General features: G+C 36.0%; 1 protein-coding gene across 1 annotated transcript; it reads left to right on the top strand.

Annotated features, from left to right (window-relative positions):
- The first annotated feature begins 1572 nt into the window (after positions 1–1572).
- Positions 1573–25337, top strand: si:ch211-156j16.1 (uncharacterized protein LOC564557 homolog). The gene is made up of 4 exons (XM_051652511.1): positions 1573–1832; positions 10472–10867; positions 21030–21135; positions 22782–25337. The coding sequence occupies exons 1-4, from the start codon at positions 1766–1768 to the stop codon at positions 22786–22788; spliced, it is 576 nt and encodes a 191-aa protein (XP_051508471.1). The 5' UTR covers positions 1573–1765; the 3' UTR covers positions 22789–25337.
- Positions 25338–25756: the final 419 nt, after the last annotated feature.

Raw genomic sequence — 25756 nt, forward strand, 5'->3', positions numbered from 1 at the left:
TATCAGAGAAGAATTGACAGATGCACTTAAGAAACTAAAACCCAGAAAGGCATGTGGTTTAGACAACATTAGAACAGAAATGCTGAAGCACAGCCCTGCAGTAATGCAGGAGGCCTTGTTAAAACTGTTCAGTCTGGTTCTGCAAACTGGCTACTTTCCTGATACCTGGAGTATGGGCTTAATACACCTATTATATAAGAGTGAAGACAAATTCTACCCCAATAGCTACCAAGGCATTTGTGTGAACAGTAATCTGGGGAAGACTTTCTGTTGTATCCTGAACGACCAGATACAGGCCTTCCTTACCAAGTACAATGTCTCGAGTAAGAGTCATATTGGATTCCTACCAAACCACCGCACCACCGACCACATTCACACGCTATGCACGACAGTCAACCAGCACGTTCATCAAAAAAGCAAAGGCAAAATTTATGCATGTTTTGTTGATTTAAAAAAAGCATTTGATTCCATTTGGCACAATGGTCTATATTATAAAATTCTACAATCCGGCATTGGGGGTAAAATGTACAACACTATCAAATCTATGTATTCGGACAACAGGTGCAGAGTTAAAATTGGCAATAAAAGAACAGAATTCTTCACTCAAAGGCGTGGAGGCAGGGCTGCAGTTTGGGTCCAACTCTGTTCAACTTTTATATTAATGAGTTAGCAGTGCTACTAGAACAGTCTGCAACACCTGGTCTTACTCTAAATAGGTCTGAAGTTAAATTTCTTCTCTATGCAGATGATCTGGTGCTGCTGTCAGCTACTGCACAACCTGGACCTGCTGGAGAACTACTGTCAGAACTGGTCCCTGACAGTTAATTTGAAAAAAACTAAAATTATGATCTTCCAAAGGAAGAGCGAGTCTGTGCTCACTGTGACACTGGTCTCTGTCGAGACAGAGACACACTTTCTCCTTCATTGTGAGAAATTTAAAGAAGTGAGAGAGAAATACCTTGACAAACTCTCAAACTCATGCAACAGTTTCCAGTTCAGCAGACACAGATCAAATGCAGGTGTTACTGGGGGAGGACAATCATGCATCAGTTGCAGCAAAATTCCTTTTTGAAGTGCACACACTCAGAAACCAATTACTGCCTAAATGTACTTCGTTCACAGTATTTTTTATTTTTATTTTTTATGTTCATAATGTCTTGTTAAATGCTTATTTTATTTTATATTGTATAGTGTATATTATTATAGTTTTTATTTTATTTATTACCTGGCATCTTATTTTAATTCTATTTTTATTGTTATTTGTTACTGTTACTGTTGTTACTGTTTTTTTATTATTATTTGTCTTGTCATTATCTATTTTGTGTATTAATGCTTTGGCAATATTGTATGTAAACACAATCATGCAAAAAAAAGTACTTTAAATTGAAGAGAGAGAGAGAGAGAGAGAGAGAGAGAGAGAGAGAGAGAGAGAGAGAGAGAGAGAGAGAGAGAGAGAGCGAGAGCATAAGACACATAGATAGAGATTTACTTGAAGGCACAAGGGGCAGGACCACCTAAAACCAATGCCCAACCCCCTCACCCTGTAAAGACACATACTCACACACACTACACATTTACACTCTCTCACTCTGGCTCTTGGTGCCTCTGTCAAGACTGCTGCTCCAGACCTCAACAGCCCTTTCCATTCAAACCAACTTTAAGGCACATATCTGATTGTGAACCAGTATTTTATTCAGAGCTTGCTGTGCATTTTTAGGAGCCTCTGAGTTTGTAAAAGTGTCAGTTGGAGGACAGAACAGTTACCATGATGAGAATCATACTGCTGCTGCTGGTCGCCCTGGCAGGGCCTTTCTTTACCTTCACCCGTGCAAGTAAGTAAACACACACACGGACACACAAACATTCAAAGTTGGTGCTGCTGTTACACTCTTCTTTCTTACATACACTGTCCATTTCTCTACTTTCTGAAGTTCTTGTACTTCTCTTAAATTCTGTCTGTGTCTACCTACCTTAGTGACCCTTTTATTCATTCAGAGTAGTCTTGTTTGTTCATATTCTATTTTGATTATACTTACATATCCACTAAATTAAGTTTACATTTTTTTCTGTTTATTATATCTAACATGTACAGCACATAATTGACCATACTCTTCCATCTCTGTGCATAAGGTGACTGGTGGGTTTGTCTGCCTGATTGTGGGTTGTTTTGACTCTAAATTTAAATAAGGGAAAATATTTTTCAATACTTTTTGTATAATTAGATTAAATCAAATCCTATTTGTATGTCCATGATTTTTCTCCTTCCCTTAGACCATTTGTCACTATTGCATCAGCAAGATAATATTTCAAAAGCTTTCAATGTGGTTTGGTCATGATAAAAGTTACCCAGACATCTAAGCATGTGCTGATACAGTGTTTCTCTCATTTGGACAATGCGCTGGGAAAATTATATAATGGTGCAGAGACTCTTGTTTCATTATATACCGTTCTTGAGTTTGCCAGCATTGATCTATCTTTCTTGATCTCTTTGTCTCTGTTTCTCCCTCTTTCTCTCACTCTGGGCTGGGTTACACATGTGTATTAATAGAGCTGACTCTATATTTAAGGGTTGCATTTGAGCACTTAGTATTTAGGCTAGTTATATCTGAGCACAGAGCAGGCACGGGAGAGTGAGCGAGAGAGACAACCCTTGTAACCATCTTTGGCGGGGTATCAAGCTTTCACCCCTTCAGAGGTGGGTTGGAGGGGGCATGGATTTTATTTTTAAACTGCAATGCCTCTGACTCATTGCCCAGTGTCGATTACAGCTCCCTTAACATCACATTAAGATACTCAGCAAGTTTGAAACTTTGGAAAACCTCACTCCCAGTAATCAGAGGAGTGGCATCACTCGCACACTTTTCCTCTCCAGACTTCCTCTCTCTCTCCTTCTGTCTCTCTCATTCTTTCTCCTGTTGTCATTCGTCTCCCTCTCTTCCCGTTCTCCCAGTCTGGTAGTGCCACTCCCTGTTCTAAAAGTGAATCTTCAATGGATGTATGTTTCTTCTCCCTAACCCTGCATATATGTACAGGTGCAGATGTCTTAGGCATATTAGATGTTTCACAAAAACATTGTCTTAAGATGGTTATTTTATATTTTCTGTAGTGTGTCAATTGGAAATATAATTATAGACTCCCAAACATTCCTTTTGCAAATAGATTAGACTAGAAGAACAGGGAGACCTGCAACAGATGGTATGGCCCCCACAGAGCCTGAATCTCAACATCGAGTCTGGGATTACATGAAGAGACAAAAGCAATTCAGACAGCATAAAACATAGAACTGTGGCATTTTTGCCAATATGCTTGGAACAATCTATCTGCCAACAACCTTAAACTCTGTGCAAGTGGACCAAGGAGAATTGCTACTGTTTTAAGGGTATAGGGTGGTGAATAAAATCCATAATCTGAATCCACCCCTCAATCTGAATCAATTTCTCAGAGTGCTGTCTGTCAAAGCTGAATCTGAATTAACTTCATAGTGCTCAGTTTGAATTAACTCCATTATGTGAATCCATTCCACAATCAATTTCTAAGAGATCTGATTGAATTTAATTAATAAAAGTATTGTTTTGCTCATTCTGAATTAACTGCACCCTTCAAAAAATGCCATCCCAAATATGTATGACTTTCTTTCTTCTGCTGAATGCAAGCGAAGATTTTTAGAAGAATATCTCATCTCTTTTAGTCCTTACAATGCAAGTGAATGGTGATCAGGCCTTTGAATCTCCAAAAAGGAGCTAACGTCACCATAAAAGTAATCCATACAACTCCCGTGGTTTAATCAATGTCTTCTGAAGCGATCCAGTTGGTTTTGGGGGAGAACCGACCAAAATATAACTCCTTTTTCACTGGACATCTTGCCATTACAGTCTCTAGGCATGATCATGATTTCTCATGCGCAGAGCGCTAGATGGCGCTATAGGAAGTGTAAACGAGCTTGAAATCATGATCGCCAAGGAGACTGCTGTCAAGATGTACAGTGAAAAAGGAGTTACATTTAGGTCTGTTCTCTCTCAAAACCAACTGGATTGCTTCAGAAGACATTGATTAAACCACTGGAGTCTTATGGATTACTTTTATGATGACTTTATCTCCTTTTTGGAGTTTTGAAGTTCTGGTCACCATTCACTTGCATTGTATGGACCTACAGAGCTGAGATATTCTTCTACAAATCTTCATTTGTGTTCAGCAGAAGAAAGAAAGTCAAATCTGGGATGGCATGAGGGTGAGTAAATGATGAGAGAATTTTCATTTTTGGTTGAACTATCCCTTTAAGATAGATTAAAAGGCTGGTGCAGGCACCAGCGCACCAGCATCTCATGCTGGGGGACCAGCACCCAAAACACAACATAAGCTGGTGACCAGCAATGCTCTTTTCAGCATACTACTTAAATTAACTTATAATCTAAATATAATCATAATCTAAATCCACTCTTCATCTGAATCAACTAATCAGAGCTCTGTCTGTCAGAGCTGATTTGGAATTAACTTCATTGTGCTCAATCTGATTTAACTCCATAGAACTCAATCAAAAATAACAATTGAACCTGAAACCACTGATCAATCTGTATCAACTCCTAAGAGCTCCAACTGAGATGAATCTAAATTAACTTCATAGCACTCAATCTGAATTAACTCCAAAGAACTTAATCTTCTGAATCTGAATCCACTGCTCAAAATGAATTAATGCCTCACTCCTAAATGTGAACTAACTCTTCAGAACTCAGAATCAATTATTTTCTTCACTTTAAGTAAACTCCACATTTCTTCTCAAGCTTGATTGGAAGGAATTTAGATTTGTTAGCAAATGCGGCACTCTGGCAGATATATAGTTTTGACTCCCTTAGGTCTGGAGTATTGTGTGTTGTATTCAGATCAGGCTGTGAATGTTAGTCTGTGATATGTTGTCCCAAGTGTTCTAGTGATAAGAGTGATTTTCCATTTGCCCTGTCCTCTGCTGCCTACTCATGATATGCCATGTAATGTGAATGTGTGTGTTTATTTGTGTCAATAAGAGGGAGTGGATCTGCCTCTTTATTAGATGTTCTTCTCTCTTTCTCCCTAGTACTAAAAACATTCCAGCATCATACTCCCTCACAACACACAGACAAACACATATGCTGAAGAAAAAGATTGTGATGGATTGGGGTAAATGGGAGGGCCTCTGCCTTTCCTGTGTGTAACCCTGGAAAAGGTTTCTCTCCCTGTTTAACAGACTGAGGCCCAATATTGGCCTCATTCTCTCTATTTTCTGTCCTCTCTGCTCTTTCCCTCTATATTGGTCTCTCCCTTTCCTTCTCTTTCCCTTTTATGGTTTCTGTTTTCTCAGGGAAATGTTTCTAGCTTGGTCATAGTTATGAATTGGATCATTAGATTTGAGATTTTTACTGACACACTCACTTACCTGCTCTATTTTAATAGCTTTTGACTCATTGTTGCCTATACTAGCAGAAAGGCAGTTTCTCACACTATTTCCCCCCTCGTTCCTCCATAACGTACAGTTACAGTTGTTGGTCAGGCGAGAAAGAGAGAGAGAGAGAGAACAGCTTGCTCTTTCTCCATACTCTGCTCCTCCCATCACATCATGTGTATCTGAATGTGTGTGTGTGGTTGTGGTTGTGGTTGGAGAAAAATAGAGCCATACTTAGAACTAATTGTTGGGGTCTCAAACATAATGAGCTAATTGTTAGCAGCAGTCAACAAGAACATTAATATAAACAGACACATGTACTCACACATGACATTCTGATCTCTGATCCCACCCATACATTTGTGTGTTTCTTGACAGTCTTTTTGAATGTTTGAATGTGACGGTATGAAAAAGTGTTCTGAGCAACACAATGGATACTCTTTTCCTGCATCCAGCTACATTTAACTAATTTCCTCCTTTCACAAAAGAGGTGAAAATCTATAATTAAATCCTACACTGTCTCAAATTACCTGTATAATAGTCAGTGTAAGATAAAGTCTGCATTATAAACAAGAGAATCCAAACATTAACCCTATACTGCACACATTATTAAATTGTTATAAAAAATTTTAAAAAAGATTCACTTTCTTGCATAAAATCGATCTCATTTCTAATTTCGACAACAAGATGAGAAAAATAATAGCTTAAATATAACTTATAACTTTGTCTTCTAGGTAACTTTTTACCTAAATGCAGCTTAAATGTTAAGTAAATACAAAAAAATGTAGATAGTTTGATAATGGATAATAGAAAAATAGCATAACATGACAACTGAAATATTCTCTATAGTGGCTGCATGTATGTGACATCTATATCCACTCCCCGTCACACAATGTTGCTTCTAGGCAACAAACAAAATGTAAGCAATTCCTCATAACATCCAAATAATAAGTATGACTTTAAATGTTTTTAAAGTTTACTCACTGACAAATTTGAATCTTTGACGTGAAGAAATGAATGTAAATTGCTTTTCTAAGGGCAGTTCTCCAGAGCACAAATGTGCAGCCACCATACAGTGCCCCATGCTAGAAAAATATATTATAATGACCACCAGGATATATTTTTTTAATTTTAATTCAGTCATCCCTTCATTTACCAATATGCATTATGTGCTTGCAAGGTAAAGAAAATTGTTTTTTGTTACCTAGAGGCAAAATGGCGCAATATAGCGCAACAGTGCTCGCCCACTTTTTCAGCCGTCTGGGTTCTGGAAGTATTTTTCCCATTAATTTCTTCTATATACTTTTCATAAAATCCTTCATAAAAGAACTGTAAGCCATGAACAGGGTTGGGAGGGTTACTTTTGAAATGTATTCCACTACAGATTACAGAATACATGCTGTAAAATGTAATTTGTAACGTATTCCGTTAGATTACTCAAGGTCAGTAATGTATTCTAAATACTTTGGATTACTTCTTCAGCGCTGGTAGATTTTTTCACTTGTTTTGACTATAAAAACTCTGCCAGTACAGTAAGACAAAATACACATGTTAAAAATACATTCTCTGAAAAACCTAAATATCTTATGCAGTGTTGTTTCTAAAACAAGATCAATCAAATGTATCTAGTTTTAAGGATTTTCAGATATTTTTACAGGAAACAATACAAAAATTATTATCAAGAATATGATTTTTGCCCTTACTAGAAAAAAAGAAATTATGATGCAATGTGAATTTTCTTGATAAAAAAATAAAATATGATCGTGCCTGATAACATTTGCATGTAAAATGGCTAGAAATAGCATTTTAGTTTAGCGTAACGCTGACAATTTACACAGTTTATTTCTATTTCTTCTGCTCCAAACTTACTTCAAACTTACTTCTCTGTCTGCTCGTATGAATGTAACACATCATAAGAAAGTGTTTCACCGATGGTTAAATGCACTTTGGATCGCATCATTTATATGTATACATTTTTCCATCTGAAAGGACTAAATATTAAATGAAACAAATGACAATAAAATGCAAAGTAATCTCTTCAGTAATCAAAGTACTTTTTGAATGTAACTGTATTCTAATTACCAATGATTTAAATTGTAACTGTAGTGGAATACAGTTACTTATATTTTGTATTTTAAATACGTAATCCCATTACATGTATTTCGTTACTCCCCAACCCTGGCCATGAACCAAACCAACCAGCTCCGAGGTGAATCACAACATTACAGACTTTGTTTTAAGGCAAAAAAGTATTTGAAAATCCAACAAAAAGACAAAGGTAAAGTCTGTGTACTTCCCGTCTTTCATGAGGGCACCGACTACAATCGGCAAAAGCTACAGTATATCCACGATTTGATTATGAATTACAGTGACGTGCTGACCTACACATTTCTTCACAGATCCACCAGGTATGATTGTTTTAGTGTGGATTTGAGTGCAACTGCCATGTTCATATATGCTTAAATGAACCAAACTAAGGGAGAAAATGCACCTTTTTCCGAAACAAATGCTCCAAAACAAGCTAGGTGTGAAAACGCCCAAAGAATATGGTCTGTACTAAGACAAACAGGTTTGGCTCAACTATGCTCAAATTGATCAACTTACTTAAACAGTGCATAAACGTGTGTATGTACAACACATTTGTCTGGAGAGTTAATTCATTTTTCTCATTTTCAGTGTAGTTACTGTGTTTTGTCTTTGAGGGCAGCATAGCATGCAATGTGCTGAGTCTGATCTGTTGTTAAACCTTTGCTGAGTTTGATATTTTAAACTGTGTAGTTCGGTAGCTGAGGTGGTGTTATTGTAAAGGGAGGTTCCTTTCAAATCACCAAAAGTCATATGGAGTCCATCTGGCTTAGACACCAGCACACAGCACAGATCTGAGCTCAGTTTTGCAGTGCCTCTAATGGTTCCTGAGGTCTTTGTGAGTGATGCAGAAAGATCTAACATCATCCACAGAGGAAAAACAGTGAGAATTTAACAGTGAGAATTCTCTCCCATGCTTCATTTCCTTTTGAGCAGTTATTGTTGGCTCCACTCAGGAAGTGAGACACTTAGTCTGATAATAGAGGGCATGACGTAGACAGGAAGTGATCTCATAAGTGATCTCATTAGTGTTGAGTATATAGGGTGGAATTTTTTGGTGGGTGTGGATGGACGTCTTTGGAGGTTACTGTCTGAGTGTATGTGAAAGTGTGCGTTTGCTGGTCAATGGAGAGGCTGGAATGTTCTCACTATTAACGGCAGGTCATGAGAAAATTCTGGCTCAGCCATCTGATACAGTCACCAGTGAACCAAAACATAGAGCAAACAGTGTCAGCTCCTCTGAAATTTTTTCTGCTCTCATCCAAATCTGTACTCAAATGTTGAGCTCCCCTATGTCCAAATGCCTCCTAAAGACATATTGTATAACAGATAAGGGTGGGACTCTAGTGTAACTCTTGTACAAGTTTATTATTATAAAACAGTTCCAGTGTCATGACACATCCCTCCATGAAGTCCTGTCCCCCTTGTAATCCTGTAGTTGTTTGTAATGTCTGATCAGAGGAGTATGATACTAATGCTGCCTTCATGCATAATCGGAAATATCCTACTTCTGAAGTCGTAATTACGAAATACATCACTTTCATGTACTTTGAGACTGAGAGAAATGGAAACATGGACGACGCCAAGTTCATCCTCGCATTTATCTTGGGGAACTCTTATTTTTACACCGTAATACATGTTTGTTAACTTGCTGACAATAATAAAACTTCGGTCAAATACACACAATCGTTGTAAAAAATTTATGAAATGAATAATACCTATATTATTCACTACAGTAACTGTACTCTCCTCTGCCATCTCCTCCCAACTCTTTCCCAGTCATAATAACAACTTGAGGAGGCATTCAGATGCAACTTCCAAGTAGGAAACTCGTCTTTACGATAATTCAGATAGCACGTGAAGGCAGCATACTTTCTGTTGTAGCTGATCATGTAAACATTCAGTTAATAGAGTTTCAGCATATCCATTCACCATATAGCACAAAATTAAATGTTTTGATATAATTATGTAAAGTACTTGCATTGAATATGTTAGATTAGTAAAATAATTCATTAGCTTGCTAACAGTAGGGATTGCATGATGGAATATTAACTATACAGGCTAATCAATAAGCATGAATACACACAGAAACTTTTAATTTTACCAATTGTTGCTTTGGTTCAGGGTTTTAAATTCATGGGTGCTATGAGCAAAAGTTGTATATATGGCCCCCGTATTTAATTTCTCTGTGTTTTGTTTGCAACATCTGAAAAATTAGTTAATATTCTATTCTAGGCCAAGGTATACTGCATATATCTTTGCATTAAATATAAGATTTGATTATTCAGATTGATGTTATGTTAGTTAATTAATTAAATTTAAGTGTTTGACATAAACAAATGACACAGTATTTTTCTAAATATGATTAGAAAACATATGCCCTCATAAAAGTAAAACATTCCCCTGGAATTCAAATCCAGGGTGCAAATAGCATGCATTGCCCTTTAATGAAAAAGTTATTTTCTGACACAGCTTTGGTCATATCATGTGATATGTCATAGATAGCTTACATGACAATAATTTATGTATTTTCATGGTAAGACATTGTAGTATTTCTGGCACTGAACAGAATACCCAAAACAACTTTTCAGCCAAAGAAGTTGCTTTGGGGTCCTAGGAGGACAGGATTTCATTGGGGGACTGAATATTGCATGACACTGGTCTTTGGACAAGAGTGCCGAGATTTAGTGTAACAGCACTGGGATGCTTTGTTTGTACCACTCTGCTTGTTTGTATTTGCGGCATTCCAGACAGGCAGTCTGTGTGTTACACGGCTGCAACACACAACCCTTGATCCTATTTCACTTATTTTAAAACTATTTTAATAGTGATAGTGTGATATTGCCTAAAGAGATAGTTTACGCAAAAAGAAAAATTCACATGAGGGTAAGTAAATAATGAAAGAATCTTTATTTTTGGGTGAAACTTCCCTTTAATTAACCTTTGCTTGTATGTGTTTTGTATATGTGTCAGGTACTCTGGTGGTGACAACAACTTCTGATGTGACTGTAGTTGCATCAGAACAGCCTCCTGCTGTCACAGAGAAAGCAACTGAAGCAGCACCTCAACAAGCAGTTTCAACAGCAGCTTCTAATGTTGAAGAGGCAACGGAGGCAGCTGCCACAACAGCCAATGCTGATGAGCCAGTAGTTTCCACAGAAGCACCAGTAATACAAACAGTAGCATCAACAGAAGCAGAAGCAACAACAGATGCAGCAGCAGCAAGAGAAGCAGCAACAGTAGCAGTAGCCACAGAGGCTGCCAACACTGAAGCCCCTTCACAGGTTGAAACACAGGAAGCAGTTACTGACACAGTAACAGAAAGTCAAGACATACCATTGGATGAGATGGAGGTGGAGGAGCAAGAAGGTTAGATACGCACTCAAAGACATACACAGTGTAAGCAGCTGTTCACACAATGTCCAGCATTCATCTGCACTGTTTTTATTTTCAATGTAAACGTGTTAGACGGACATCTTTGACCATCTTGCTGTTTTTTCAGTGCCTCGCACTATGAACATCACATTTTAAACCCCATAAGTTAAACTTTTAAAAGGAATAGTTTACCCAAAAATGAAAATTCTGTCACCATTTACTTACTCTTATGTTGTTCCAAACCCCTATGACTCTTCCATAGAACACATATATCCATAGAAGATGATAAGCAGAATATAAGCCTCAGTCACCATTGACTTTCATTGCATCTTTTGTCTATACAATGAAAGTGAATGGTCACTGAGGCTTACATTCTTCCTAACATCTTCCACAAAATAAAAAAGTCATACAGGTTTGTAACAACATGAAGGTGAGTAAATGATTTTGAATTTTTATTAACTATTCCAGTAACACTTTATAATAACTTTCATTAATAAATAATTTACAGACATTATATAATGCTTAACAGATCACAAATTAATGTATATTCAAAGAGTTAGAAATATGAGATAATGCACTTATTAATGTTAACTAATTAATTTAACTAGCATTGCATAATGCTTAACAGATCATTAGTTACTGTAAATTCAAATATTTACAGATTTATTAAGCTTTCATTCATATATGACTTTGCACTTTTTAACATCTATAAATGGTTTTAACAAATGTTATATAATGATTAACAGATTATTTGTTAATGTACATTTGAATGCTTAAAAATGTTTTAAACTTTTTCATAAATGATTTATAAATGAGCTCATGCACTTTGTTATACAACCCCTATTCCGAAAAGTCGGGACAGTGTGAAAAATGCTAATAAAAACAAAAAGGAGTGATTTGTAAATTATATTCACCCTTTGCTATATTGAAAGCACTACAACTACACATTATATGATGTTTTTTCTGTGTGAATTGAATTGTTTTTTGAAAATGTACAGTAATTTCAAATCAGATGATTGCAACACGCTCCAAAAAAGTTGAGACAGGGCAAATTAAGACTAATAACAATTTGACAAGTTCAAATAACAAGGTGATGTGAAACAGGAGATGTTAAACAGGTGAGGCAATCGTGTCATAGTATATAGGGAGCCTCCAAAAAACAGCCTAGTCCTTCAAGAGCAAGGATCATTCAAGACTTGTCAGTTTGCCAACAGATGCTTCAGCAAATAATCCAGCACTTTGAGAACAATGTTCCCCAAAGACTAATTGGAAGGATTTTGGGCATTTCACCCTCTACAGTGCACAATATAGTTAAAAGATTCAAGGAATCTGGTCAAATCTCGGTGCGTAAAAGGCTAGATGAAACCACTTCTGAATGCGCGTGATCTCTGATCCCTCAGACGTCATGGTCTTAAAAAACATCATTCATCTGTAATGGATATCATGAACATGGGCTTGGGATAATTTTAGTAAACCTTTGTTAGTCAACACCACTCGTCGCTGCATCCACAGATGCAAGTTAAAACTTACTATGCAAAGCAGAAGCCCTACATCAACACTGTCCAGAGGCACTGCAAACTTCTCTGGACTCTTTCTCATCTTTGATGGACAGTAGAACAGTGGAACTGTGTTTTTTTGGTCTGAAGAGTCCACATTTCAAAAAGTTTCTGAAAAACAAATTTGTCGTGTTATCCAGGCTAAATAGGAAAAGGGCCAAGCTGTTATTAGCATCAGGTCCAAAAGCAAGTGTCTGTATGGGCCAGGGGTATGTCAATACCTATGGTATGGGTAACTTGCACATCTGTGAGAACAGCATGAATGCAGACAGATATGTACACATTTTGGAGCAACATATACTGCCATCCAGCACCGTCTTTTCCAGGGACGTCCCTGCAAAATTCCACTTTCTAAACTTAACAAACTTGTGTCTTCAGTGCCTAAATGCTTAATAAGTGCTATTAGAAGAAATGGTGATGTTTCACAGTGGTAAACACTCGACAGTCCCAACTTTTTTGAAGCATGTTGCAATCATCTGATTTGAAATTACTGTACATAAAAAAAAAAAAAAAAAAATGAAATTCACAAAAACATCATATAATGTGCAGTTGTAGTGCTTTCAATATAGCAAAAGGTGAATATAATCACAACTTTTTGTTTTTATTAGCATTTTTCATACTGTCCCATCTTTTTCAGAATTGGGTTGTATAAAATTATGTATAAAGTAAAAAAAACAAAAAACAAAGGAAATTAAATAAATGTACACAAATAAATTTACACACACATTCCCTTTAAAACATATTTTCAAGCTTATGCACTTTTTTTTCAGAAATTATTAGTATTTTTCACCACTTCACACACTATTCATGTTCACAAATTATTCATTCATGTCCAGCTAATTAGTAACCAATGTCTGTATAAGCCACACATTTACTGTTTGTTTGTTAATGTAAACATGCATTTACTATTTACATATCTTTACAAATCAATCAAATCAATTTATTAATTATTTGTTCATATTTTTTACCCAATCTAAAGTTAAACTATTTATACATTGTAAATGTTTATAAAGGTTTACTAATGATTATTTAGTACATTTATGGGCATTGGATTTTGAGCTACACTAACAAAGTTTGTGTAAGGGATGGTTTGTTTGTTTGTTTGTTTGTTTTCCTCCTTTTGGAATGTCCAATTCCCACTACTTAGTAGGTCCTCGTGGTGGCACAGTTACTCACCTCAATCCGGGTGGCGGAGGACAAGTCTCACTTGCCTCCGCTTCTGAGACCGTCAATCCACACATCTTATCATGTGGCTCATTGTGCATGACACCGCGGAGACTCACATGTGGAGGCTCATACTACTCTCTGCGATCCACGCACAACTTACCGCACACCCCATTGAGAGCGAGAACCACTAATCGTGACCACGAGGAGGTTACTCCATGTGACTCTACCCTCCCTAGCAACCGGGCCAATTTGGTTGCTTAGGAGACCTGGCTGGAGTCACTCAGCACACCCTGGATTCGAACTCACGACTCCAGGGGTGGTTGTCAGGGTCAATTCTCGCTGAGCTACCCAGGCCCCCAAGGGATGGATTGTTAAATTTAGTTGTACTTGTTACCAGAGGTGGGGGCAAGTCACACATGTTGGAGTCACAAGCAAGTCTCAAGTCTTAACCATCAAGTCCGAGTCAAGTCTCAAGTCGCAGTGCAAACAAATCAAGCAAGTCAAGTCAAGTCCTGCTAAGTATCAAGTCAAGTCGAGTCAAGTCACAGTACCAAACAAAAATGTAAAGTTAATATTTGGGCTACATATTTATTTTTACCCCGAAAAGATGAACTTATATACATATCTTTACATACACGTATATGAATTATATACATATCTGTGCTACATTAATATCTGAAAATAAAATAATAATAAAATGAAACAAATAAAATTCAGTTACTTACACAACATGTTCAAAATCGCAACGAAAATCAAATCTACATTATTGTGTCTAAAATTGGTCGCATTTACAGAAAATAAGTTTTGCCAAGACTTTGTCACTAAGTTGTGAAGGATAGAGCTGCATAATAATCCCTCCATGGCTGAACACACACTCAACAAGATCATAAAAACATAATATCATAAAAGCTAAAAAAGTATGAAATATCATCCTTGAGTGAAACGCCGCTAATAAAAAACACAGTGTCATTAAAACTGTTAATATTGTTTTCCATCATTAAAAGAAACAAGTAAAAAGGCATATGTCAGCTAATTTCAAACGTTATTAAATGTGCTAAAAATACAAAACATGACATTAATCATGAATAATCATTTTGATTTACTGACAATCCTTAAAAAAAGAACAGTACTTTTGCACATTAATCTTTCTAGATATTAGTGAAATCTAGTATTAGTGAAATCTATCCATCATGAAATTATTTACTTACCTTTCCTTGTGGTTCTTGAAATGTTGGATGAAATTTGAGGTGGTGGTGGTCGTGTCCGATATCCTTGCGTTGCATATTGTGCATCTGGCAAATCTTTTTTTTATGGACACGGTCCAATTCGAAGTCTTTATAGCCAAAAGAGATTATTTTTGGAGGTCGATCGTCTGTCATGTTTGGCGCGTTTTGAGGTGGTTTCAGTGGTGCGTCGTGGCTAACAGTACATTTTTGCATATGAATTCATTAATGCCACAATAATAATTTTTTAAACAAACATTTCATTACTGTTTATAATAAAATATTGAAAATGAAAAACATTCAAATCATTACGAGACACTACGTTCACAGAAGTGACATGACAGTGCAAATGTACTTTAAACAACTTTTTGCAATCTTAACACACACACACACACACACACACACACACACACAATTATGTTCATACGTTTTAGCTTAGCGTTTATTTCTATTTCTTCTGCTACAAACTTACTTCAAACTTACTTCTCTGTCTGCTCGTATGAACGTAACACATAATCAGAAAGTGTTTCACCGCTGTTCAAATGCACTTTTAATCGCATCATTTATATGTAGAAATGTTTTACCCTTGTAAAATTTACCAAAATATACATTTCAGTTTAACTATTCAACACCCTCCCCGGCTGACGGCTAAACGTTACCTGTCAGACAGCAAGCGGGAACAGCCACGGATTTCCTTCCAATGCTTGTCATTGAGCTAGACCCCTCTGAATGTTTCCTTTTCTCCTGCGCTGTGGCAGTGGATCATTCGCTCCTGTTCAATCCGAGTGAGTGAAATGGCTGCTTTTATCCATAAAGCAATGCTTTCAAAATCTGGGAAATAAACCTATTTGATTAGTACAAGCGACAATTCAGTGCTTGCGAGTGATGAGATTGGTCAACGAGCGCAATGGCTGACTCCCCCGGTGAAGTACTACACTACCCACAATCCACCTGAAGCAAGGTCCTTCATGGATCCACCAATCAGAGATCACAGAATGACCGCCCGCTCCCAGGCGCGAAATTCGACCGCTGTCGATTCATTAAAATATTTGTGTAAAGGCGGTTTAAAGCATGGAGTTATAAAATACCTGGAGAGAGTTACCTGTTAGCATCCCCATTCATCTCTGAAAACATTGTTTAGCCTTGATAGTATAATTTTACATTAATATAAAAATAGCGTATTACAATATTTACAGTTATAAAACATTTTATGAAAAAATAAGTGGCATTTTATTTAAGTTCAATCACTTACATGAAAACTAATACAATATTTACAGTAATCGCCTCATAGACGCAGTATCTGAGCTGAAGCAGCGGGTGGCATTATTGCACTCCTACTGGCGCGTTTCACATGATTCTCGTGTGAATGGAAAACACCTGTACAAACGAAAAGCCACCCACCGCATCCTGTGTAAAAACCGCCTTAATACCGGTTTATTGCAAGACCTGCTGCTGAACCTGCTCGAAAATGCAAGATCCAGAAAACAACATGTTTGTTAGACAGAATCTGTATTGGTAAATATTTTTTTCAGGAAAAAAAAAACATTGATATATATACACCAATCAGCCACAACATTAAAACCACCTGCCAAATATTGTGTAAGTCCCCCTTGTGCTGCCAAAACAGCACCAACCCGCATCTCAGAATAGCATTCTGAGATGCTATTCTTCTCACCACAATTGTACAGAGCGGTTATTTGAGTTACCGTAGACTTTGTCAGTTCGAACCACTCTGGCCATTCTCTGTTCACCTCTTTCATTAACAAGGCGTTTCCGTCTGCAGAACTGCCACTCGCTGGATGTTTTTTGTTTTTGGCACCATTCGGAGTAAATTGTAGATACTGTTGTGTGTGAAAATCCCAGCAGATCAGCAGTTCAAAAATACTCAGACCAGCCCGTCTGGCACCAACAATCATACTACAGTCCAAATCACTGAGATCACATTTTTCCCCATTCAGATGGTTGATGTGAACATTAACTGAAGCTCCTGACCCGTATCTGCATGATTTTATACACACAGAGGTGGGTAGTAACGTGCTACATTTACTCCATTACATTTACTTGAGTAACTTTTTGATTTTTTTTGTTTTTTACTTTTAGAGTAGGTTTAAAAGTGGGTACTTTTTACTTTCACTCAAGTAAATTTCTAATGAATTTTTTTTACTTTTACTTCTTTACAATGGCCGGCATTCCTGTCGTTACATTACTGGGTTTAATTTTAATTAATGTGTAATTTATTGTGAGATTATTGAATGGGACTTTTACGAGAGCGGAAGTTCACACAGCTGAACGCGCTGTCATATACTGTCACTCAAGATCAATGCTGCAGCATCAAACTCTTCAAAGTGAAACACTTTCTTCACTCCGCACAGTGAAAAAAGAATAGTTTCATCATGCAGTGCCTCCATTTAACACCAAGACAAGCGGATATTTCAAGATTAAATCTCAGCTTCAATTTAAGGCAGCACATTGAGGTAAGTTTTGGTTCTAATGATAACACGAGCTTTTCTGTGTAATGTGATGGTCATTTTCAGGGTGATAATGTAACTGGGCTTTTATGACATCAGTTTTTAGGTGTACATTTTAAAATCAGTGCAGCAATATATCAGTGCGCTTTGTCTCACGTCCCACATGTCATGAGCAGTATTTACGCATTTACTGGAAACTATTGCAGGTACTTCGGGTGGATTAACTGTATAAATCCATGTAAACATCCAAGTTAAGTGTAAATGCCTTTTGCTCTGCCGTTCGCGTGATTGACAACTGGAGCACGAACAGACAGCATTTCTGCATGTGCACAGTGAGGGTATGGCGAAGAGAATGGCTGTGTCCGAAATCATTCACTCATTCTCTAATTCCTATATAGTGAATGCAGTTGGTGCACTACATCTCAGCAGTGAGTGAACGAAATGTGTGAGTGTCGGAGCTCTGGGGCTGTCGCAGAAACAACGTCACATATGCACTTTTAAAATACCTGGGCCTAAGTTGTTATTCTTATTAAATAATATATTAATACAATAAATCTTCATTCTGTTTGACATTTTTAATATATACTGTGTGTTAATATAAAGAGTAAACACATTTTATCAAATAAAGAGTACATTTTATAATGTATCTGTATGTTTTGCCTCTCTATATGTTATTATGTTCTTTTAATCAAGTAATGATTTGTCAAAAAGTATTTTAATACATTCAGCATGAAATAAAACACTGCAGTAGTGAATGAAGCAGTAAACTCCCAGCATGTACGTCTTCCCCGTGGTGGATTGTGGGCAATTAACCATTGTTATTTATAAATTAAATAATGTTAGTTGTAAATTAGAGTGCATTGTGTGTAAGAATGAGTGAACAGAAGTAAGGAACGAGTGGCTCACTCAGAATTCAGACACTTCTACAAAATGGCGGACACCCGAAATAGTGCACTATATAGTGTATATGGGCTGTTTCAGACACAGCGAGTGTTTTGTGACTGGGGTTGGTGCCCTACACAGGCTGTGTACTCTGCATTCAGAGAGCGGCGGTACTGCTGTACAGAACTAATGATCTAAATTCTTTCGATACTGAAAACTGTAACTACACTGAAATAAGAATCCACACAAGTCTTTAAAAGCTATGAAACAGTGAAAGTAGACATTAATAAAACATGATCTTGCTTTGGTTTAAATTTCAGCATTATATATAATGTCCCTGTGGGACATTTTCACATTTTCACTGTAATAATTACTAGAAATGTTTCCAAACCTCTCTTCTTATTGACAAATATATCCAAATCTGACAAGAGCCCTTAAAGGGATAATCCACCCAAAAATTTTAATTCTCATTATTTACTCACCCTCATGCCATCCTAGATGTGTATGACTTTCTTTCATCTGCTGAACTCAAATGAAGCTTTTTAGAAGAATTTCTCAGCTCTGTAGGTCTTCACAATGCAAGTGAATGGGTGGCAACATTTTAAAGCTAAACAAAATCACATAAGTCAGCATAAAAGTAATCCATAAGACTCCAGTGGTTCAATCAGTATCTTCAGAAGCAATGTGAATGGTGTGGATGAGAAACAGAGAAACAGATCACTTTCACATTCTTCTACTTGTGTTTTTGGTGTTTCACATGCTTCTCTGCATATCACCCCCTGCTGGGCAGGGAGAAGAATGTCTAGCACAAAATTACAAATATTGATCTGTTTCTCACCCACACCTATCATATCACTTCTGAAGATATGGATTTAACTACTGGAGTATTATGGATTACTTTTATGCTGCCTTTATGTGCTTTTAGGAGCATCAAGATTTTGGCCTACAGAGCTAAAATATTCTTCTAAAAATCTTAATTTGTGTTCTGCAGAAGAAAGGAAGTCATCCATATCTGGGATGGCATGAGCGTGAGTAAATGATGAGAGAATTTTAATTTTTGGGTGAACTATCCCTTTAAAGTGATAGCTCAGCCATAATTTAATATTCTGTCATCATTTCCCTACCCTCATGTTGTTCCAAACCCATGTGACCTTCTATATTCTGTGGAACACAAAAGATGTTAGACAGAATGTTAGGTACTGACAGTCTCAGTCACCATTCACTTTCAAAATATAGAGGGGAAAAAACACATTCACTGAAAGTAAATAGTGACTCAGGCAAACATTCTGTCTAATATCTCCTTATTGTGTTGCATGGAAGAAAGTCATACAGGTTTTGAAAAACATGATTGTGAATGATGACAGAATTTCCATTAATAATAATTCTGTAATACATGTTAAATGTGTATTATGTAATAGAATATAGGGGAGTTAACATCTATTATGTCATTTGTGAAAGTAACGAGTTACAGTACTTGAGTACTCTTTTAATTGGATACTTTCTTACTCTTACTCAAGTAATTATTTATGTTAGTACTTTTACTTCTACTGGAGTAATTCTTTTTTTTTTAAGTAATTGTACTTTTACTTGAGTACAATTTTTGGCTACTCTACACACCTCTGCACACGATTGGCTGATAACCTCAGATAACCGCTCTGTACAACTGTAGCGAGAAGAATAGCATCTCAGAATGCTATTCTGTGATGCGGGTTGGTGCTGATTTGGCAGTACAAGGTGGACCTACACAATATTAGGCAGGTGGTTTTAATGTTGTGGCTGATCGGTGTATCTATCTATCTATCTATCTATCTATCTATATTATATATATATATTCATTTGTGAAATACAGACTTGAGTCATGTTTTTCTCTTCTTCTTTTTTATCACAAATCTGTTATTAAGGCAGTAAACTGTTTTTCTATCAATGTAGGCTGCTCTTATTATGATGTGTTATTAATGTATGTATCAAGCCTACAACTAAATTTAACAAACCATCCCTTACGCAAACTTTGTTACTGTAGCTCAAAGTCCAATGCCCATAAATGTACTAAATAATCATTAGTAAACCTTTATAAACATTTACAATATATAAACAGTTTCATCTTTAGGTTGGGTACTGCAAAAATATGAACAAATAATTAATAAATGATTTGTAAAGATGTGTAAATAGTAAAAGCATGTTTACATACATTAACAAACAAACAGTAAATGTGAAGTTTTTACAGATGTTTGTTACTAGCTGGACATTATTGAACAATTTGTAAACTAGTAATTATACTAGTAATTTCTGAAAACATTTGTAAATATAAAAAAGTGCATGAGCTCATTTATAAATAATTTATGAAAATGTTTAATAACCATTGTAAGCATTCAAATTTACATTAACAAATGATCTGTTAATCATTATGAATCATTTGTTAAAAAACATTTATCGATGTTAGAAAGTGCAAAGCCATATATGAAAGTTTAATAACATTTCTAAACATTTTAATTTGCATTATATAGGCTAATGCTTAACAGATCATTGTTAGTTAATGTTAGTTGAATTCATTAGTAAACAGTAACAAGCACATTATCTCATATTTCTAACTATCTGAATACACATTTACTAATGATCTGTTAAACATTATTTAATGTTTGTAAATGATTTATTAATTAAAGTTATTATAAAGTATTACCACCATTCCTTTAAAAATGTGTATCGAGACCCCTATGTTCTCTTCAATTTCTCTGTGCTGTATCTAGCTGTTTTAGAATACAAGGACTGTGTGAACAGAATGTAATCATTGCAAACGTAAGCGAGCATGTGTGTGAGAATGAGAGTTTACTGACATGATATCTTGTGTTCTTCCTCTCTCCAGTTATGAGCACGGGACAGTTGGTGGGGATTGTAATCGGTGCATTGATTGCAGTGATTTTTGTCATTGCTGTAATCATCTTGGTGGTCAGGAGAATGGGCCAGTACTCGTAAGTATTGTTATTCTCTTTCTCTGCAATTATGAGCAGTCCCAGAACAGTTTCCTTACTGATAATTCTGAGTGTGACACTATGTGCTTGATGGTGCCTGCTTTTGGAATGTGTTTTCTGAATAAATATCTGGGGTGAAATGAGTTTTTGCATGTGAACAGAAACAATGGTTTTCTATGTTTTAGGACTGCAAAGAAACGAAAGCCTCAAAAACAAGAGGGCATCATGATCTCTGTAATCTTCTTATTGTTGCATTGATAATCCCTATTAATCAGTGTAACCCAGTAGCTAATATTTATTATTTAAATGTATTGTAGCTTGACAAAACTATGTTGCTCCTCCATGCTCTGCTAGTAATCGTAATGATTGGAAACAAACCACTGCTCAACTGTATCTAGGATCACAATGTTTAACAGGGAAATTATGTCATAATGGAATCCTGTAACAGCAGAACAGAATGTTTAGCTCTAGAATCAACAAGTGAAGCAGTCACTATGGTTACCACCCAACTCCCATTCAGTGTCTCCCTCCTGACCATCTGAGAAATTGTAACGTTACAGATTGAATTTTTGTACAAATTGTAAAATTTACAGTTTTAAAATGGAGTGGCAACACAGTGCTGTTCATGCTATATTAATTAGTTGTTTCCTTGGTACTAATATGGTGTCGCCCCCCCAAAAAACAAAAAAATAGGGCCAAAATAACCCATGAAAAAAATAAAAAAATAAAAATAATAATAATAATAATATATATATATATATGTTGTTGTTTTTTTAAGAAAACATTTTCCAGGTTTACAATTTTGTAATACACTGCAAAATAAATAAATAAATAATGTCTTACTGTACATTTTTGTCTTGTTTTCCAGTATAAATATCTAAACATTCTTAAACTATACTGAACAAAAATATAAACGCAACATGCAACAATTTCAAAGATTTTACTGAGTTACAGTTCATTTAAGGAAATCAGTCAATTGAAATAAATTCATTACGCCCTAATCTAATCTAATCAATGTGTATGGAAAATGTCTGGGATATTTTATTTCAGCTCATGAAACATGGGTCCAACACTTTACATGTTGCGTTTATATTTTTGTTCAGTGTAGATTAATTTAGCAAGATTTTTGAATTCAAAGGGAAAACAAGTTTATTTTTCTTACCCCATTGGCAACTAGTTTTTTTTTGTATTTATTTTTTTTCTTATAAATCCAACTAAATTTTGTTTGATTTCTCTCAAAACAAGACTTAATGTCTTATGTCATTCTCATTCTCAAGTAATTTTCCCTTAATTTAAGGATGTTTAGATATTAATACTGAAAAAAAAAAAAGAAAAAGACAAAATACAAATACAAATAAGAAAATGATACTATGCAGTGTTGCACCAAATTGTTAACCTGGAACCATTTTTAGAAATTTTGAATGTCATGTTCTACCATTCTAGCATTTAAATTTAAAATTATTTTTTGCAGTGTATTAGTAGCCTAATTTTAATGCATAACTCATAAATGCACATTTTATTTTTGAAAACCTATTAACATTTGTTACTTGTTTCTTGAATTATACAGTTATTCATGCATTTCCCTTCTTGTGTTAGAAACAGTCTTGTGTCTGCTGTTGATTAATTTCTTTCTTTCTTTCAATTAGCCCCTAAGAAGAAAGCCGGCACGACAGGAAGAAAAGAAAAATAAATTCTGGAAGATCTGAACTTTTGTTCTGATGTTAAAAAACAATGATAGCAGCACTCTAACCATCCATGACTATAAGGGGAGTGGGAGAGAGCTCCCATTCACTTTCCAATTGAAAAGGGTGCCCTGCCCAACCCACCCACAGCCTCCCCATTTACCGCCATCTACAGTGCCCACAACTCCCCTTATTTCACTTATTTATTTAGCTTATTTAGCAATGGTGGGAAATTAAATGCATAATAATGAACAGGAGATGGCTCACTAACTCTGAGTTTGAGAAGGTACTAAAAAACAAATACAAACACATAGAGCTGCACATGCTAGCAAAAGCTTGTTTATTTTTTATCTAAATTCCATTGAGTGTAAATATCATACAAAGAAACTGCACAATGTCTTTATCTGTCACAATATTTAAGTATGGATCAGATTTTAGATTTATCTCAATTGTTTTTCCCTACAGAGGTGTCCTATAGAAGTATGATGCGTTATGTACAGTTTATGAACTGTTATAAGCAGATGCTAAAGACACATTCTATTCATGGTCTTGGAATAGACTCCTTTCTCAAATTGTCTAATTTGCTAGTCTAGTAGCAGCCTTAAAGGGGTCATGACATACTATTTTTTTTATAATTTGATTATCTTCCCCAAGGTCCACTTATAATGTAAATAGTCATAATTTAGTCATATATAATAATTTTCCACCCTGTCTCTGGCCCTCTGTCTGAAACGCTCGGTTTTAAGCTGCCTGGTCCTTTAAGACTTCAGTGTAAACACCCACTGTTTTGATTGGCTAAAATCTTGCAGCCCTTCCAATACAGCCCTATTTGAAACTCAATCCGAAGAAAATGAACAAACTCCACACAACATTATAAAAACTAAATTTCAGGGTTAATGTAAAATTTCATCTGAATATATAAAACAGTTCACACAAGCATAAACTATGAAACAGTTGTGAAATCTGAAACATTTGTGAAAGGAATTGGTTACTTACGGTTTTGTGGTCCATTAGTCCTATTTTAACTGTCCCATCTTTCATAGGCCATCTGAATACGCAAACGTAATGCAATCCATGGTGATGTTTGGTGCTTCAACCGGCTTCAACAAGCTAAAGCAGAGACGCTGGTCTTCACCAGAGCGACATTTCTCATTTTCCCGGTTAGTTTGCGCACAGAATGGCATGTGTTTCTCCCAGTCAGTAGCAGCAGAATGAGATGCGTTTTTAAAAGGTGCACTTGTACCACTCTTAAAACGCGGCGCACATAGTCAATGTTGTGTGGAATCACATCAATACGATCAAAGACATACATCTTGTGCATGTTTACAAAAGACCACAAAAACAAAAAGCACAGATGGGAGCAAAAACAGTCCAGGAAGCCTACAAAACAGAACAACAGCAAGACTTGACATTGTGTCTTTTAAAAACGGCACGAGATGCATGATAACGGTTAAAGCATTTCTACATTTTTATGTAGAAAAACATTTAAATCCAGATAGGTGTCCTGTGTAAGTCCACTTTGGTGTAGATGTATCTCGCATGACTGGCCAATCTCTCTCTTCTTCACCTGTGTGACTGACTGAGCACCAGTGGGTGGGGCCAAGGGTGCAATGACGAAAAATAGGTGTTGATGTCTTGATGAAGAGGCAGTCATATGCAGATGTATTTGGTCCTTGTGACGTCACAAGTTCCACAAATTCCAAATGAGTCATTTTTGCAGCTTAGTTTAAATAAACGCTCTTTTTCTATTAAGGAGAACATTTTCAGTTCTAAAACTACACAGAATGTTTTTATAGTAAATTGACCTCTTATATGTCAAAAGATCAAGGAAAATTGTATTCCTCATGTCATGACCCCTTTAACAATGATCCCTAAAACATATTAGTTAGGGTATCAACACAGTAAGGGCACCCATGTAGGTTTTTAATTGACTCTTTTGAAGTGAATTAATACATAACTTGACTGTGTTGTTCCTAACTGTCACCCATTCCAAAAGTGGCATCACTTCCTTAGGAACACATCATTCAGTGTTCCCATCAGCTTAGCTCCAGCACAAAGCTGCTGTTGGCATCTATCACAAAAATCTTGTTGTTTCTCACCCTTAATTACATTATTTTAACAGCATACAGACATTCTGTATCAAAAAGCTTCACACATCTTGCATGGTATAGTTGTTTGTATTTTGTTTGTGTCAGTGAAGGGGATCCAAACGCTTTTCAGGCTGACGTTTATTGTGTTTCTTACTGATGTTTTGCTATAAGAGGTCAGTAATAAGTGCACTGAATGATAAAAAAATAAATGTTTAATATTGAGAAGGGGCTTTGGACACTGCAACTCTTTGCTACGATATTTTTCTTTTTTAATTTCTGTTGTTTTTGCCAGATTTCGCTTTATAATCCATTACTCCATGTTCTCACTTTCCGTTCGATGTCAAAGTCCTCTTAAAACAGAGTGTTTGTCTGTGTTTGTGGGATATTTTTTGTGATTAATGTTCTTTCTGTTTCAATAAAAAAAAAAGAATTATTTTAGAAGTTGTATTGCCATATTGTGTTGTTGTGTTACAGTGGATTCCAGATAACATTGTTTATGTTTATCTGTGTTTAATTTTCAGCCCCTTTCACTCTGCATTCCAGCTCTTCAAACACACACCCACACATTCCTTCTCTCTTTCGTATCCCTGTAGTTATAAAGATGCTAAAAAACAGGTTAGAGACAGAAAGAGATAAACAGAGTAAACTGATAAAGTAATCATATTAATATGTTTTTAAATGGCCTCAAAAACTATTTGGACTCTGAAGTCACACATAAAAATGCATCAGTTTCTTTACATTCGATAATAAATATCAAATCAAGTGGCATTTATTGCGAAAAAATAGCACAGACACACTTTTCAGTGTGTATATGTACAGTATACTAATCCAGTATATCATGGAACAATT

Source organism: Myxocyprinus asiaticus, chromosome 24 (assembly GCF_019703515.2).
Source record: "Myxocyprinus asiaticus isolate MX2 ecotype Aquarium Trade chromosome 24, UBuf_Myxa_2, whole genome shotgun sequence".
In the NCBI taxonomy this organism is placed as follows: Eukaryota; Metazoa; Chordata; class Actinopteri; order Cypriniformes; family Catostomidae; genus Myxocyprinus; species Myxocyprinus asiaticus.

Excerpts from the sequence above, each read along its gene's own strand:
- si:ch211-156j16.1 (XM_051652511.1), top strand. The coding sequence starts at position 1,766 with ATGATGAGAATCATACTGCTGCTGCTGGTCGCCCTGGCAGGGCCTTTC. Across the intron at positions 1,833-10,471 it reads CTTTACCTTCACCCGTGCAA|GTACTCTGGTGGTGACAACA; the intron begins GTAAGTAAACAC and ends TATATGTGTCAG. Across the intron at positions 10,868-21,029 it reads GGAGGTGGAGGAGCAAGAAG|TTATGAGCACGGGACAGTTG; the intron begins GTTAGATACGCA and ends TCCTCTCTCCAG.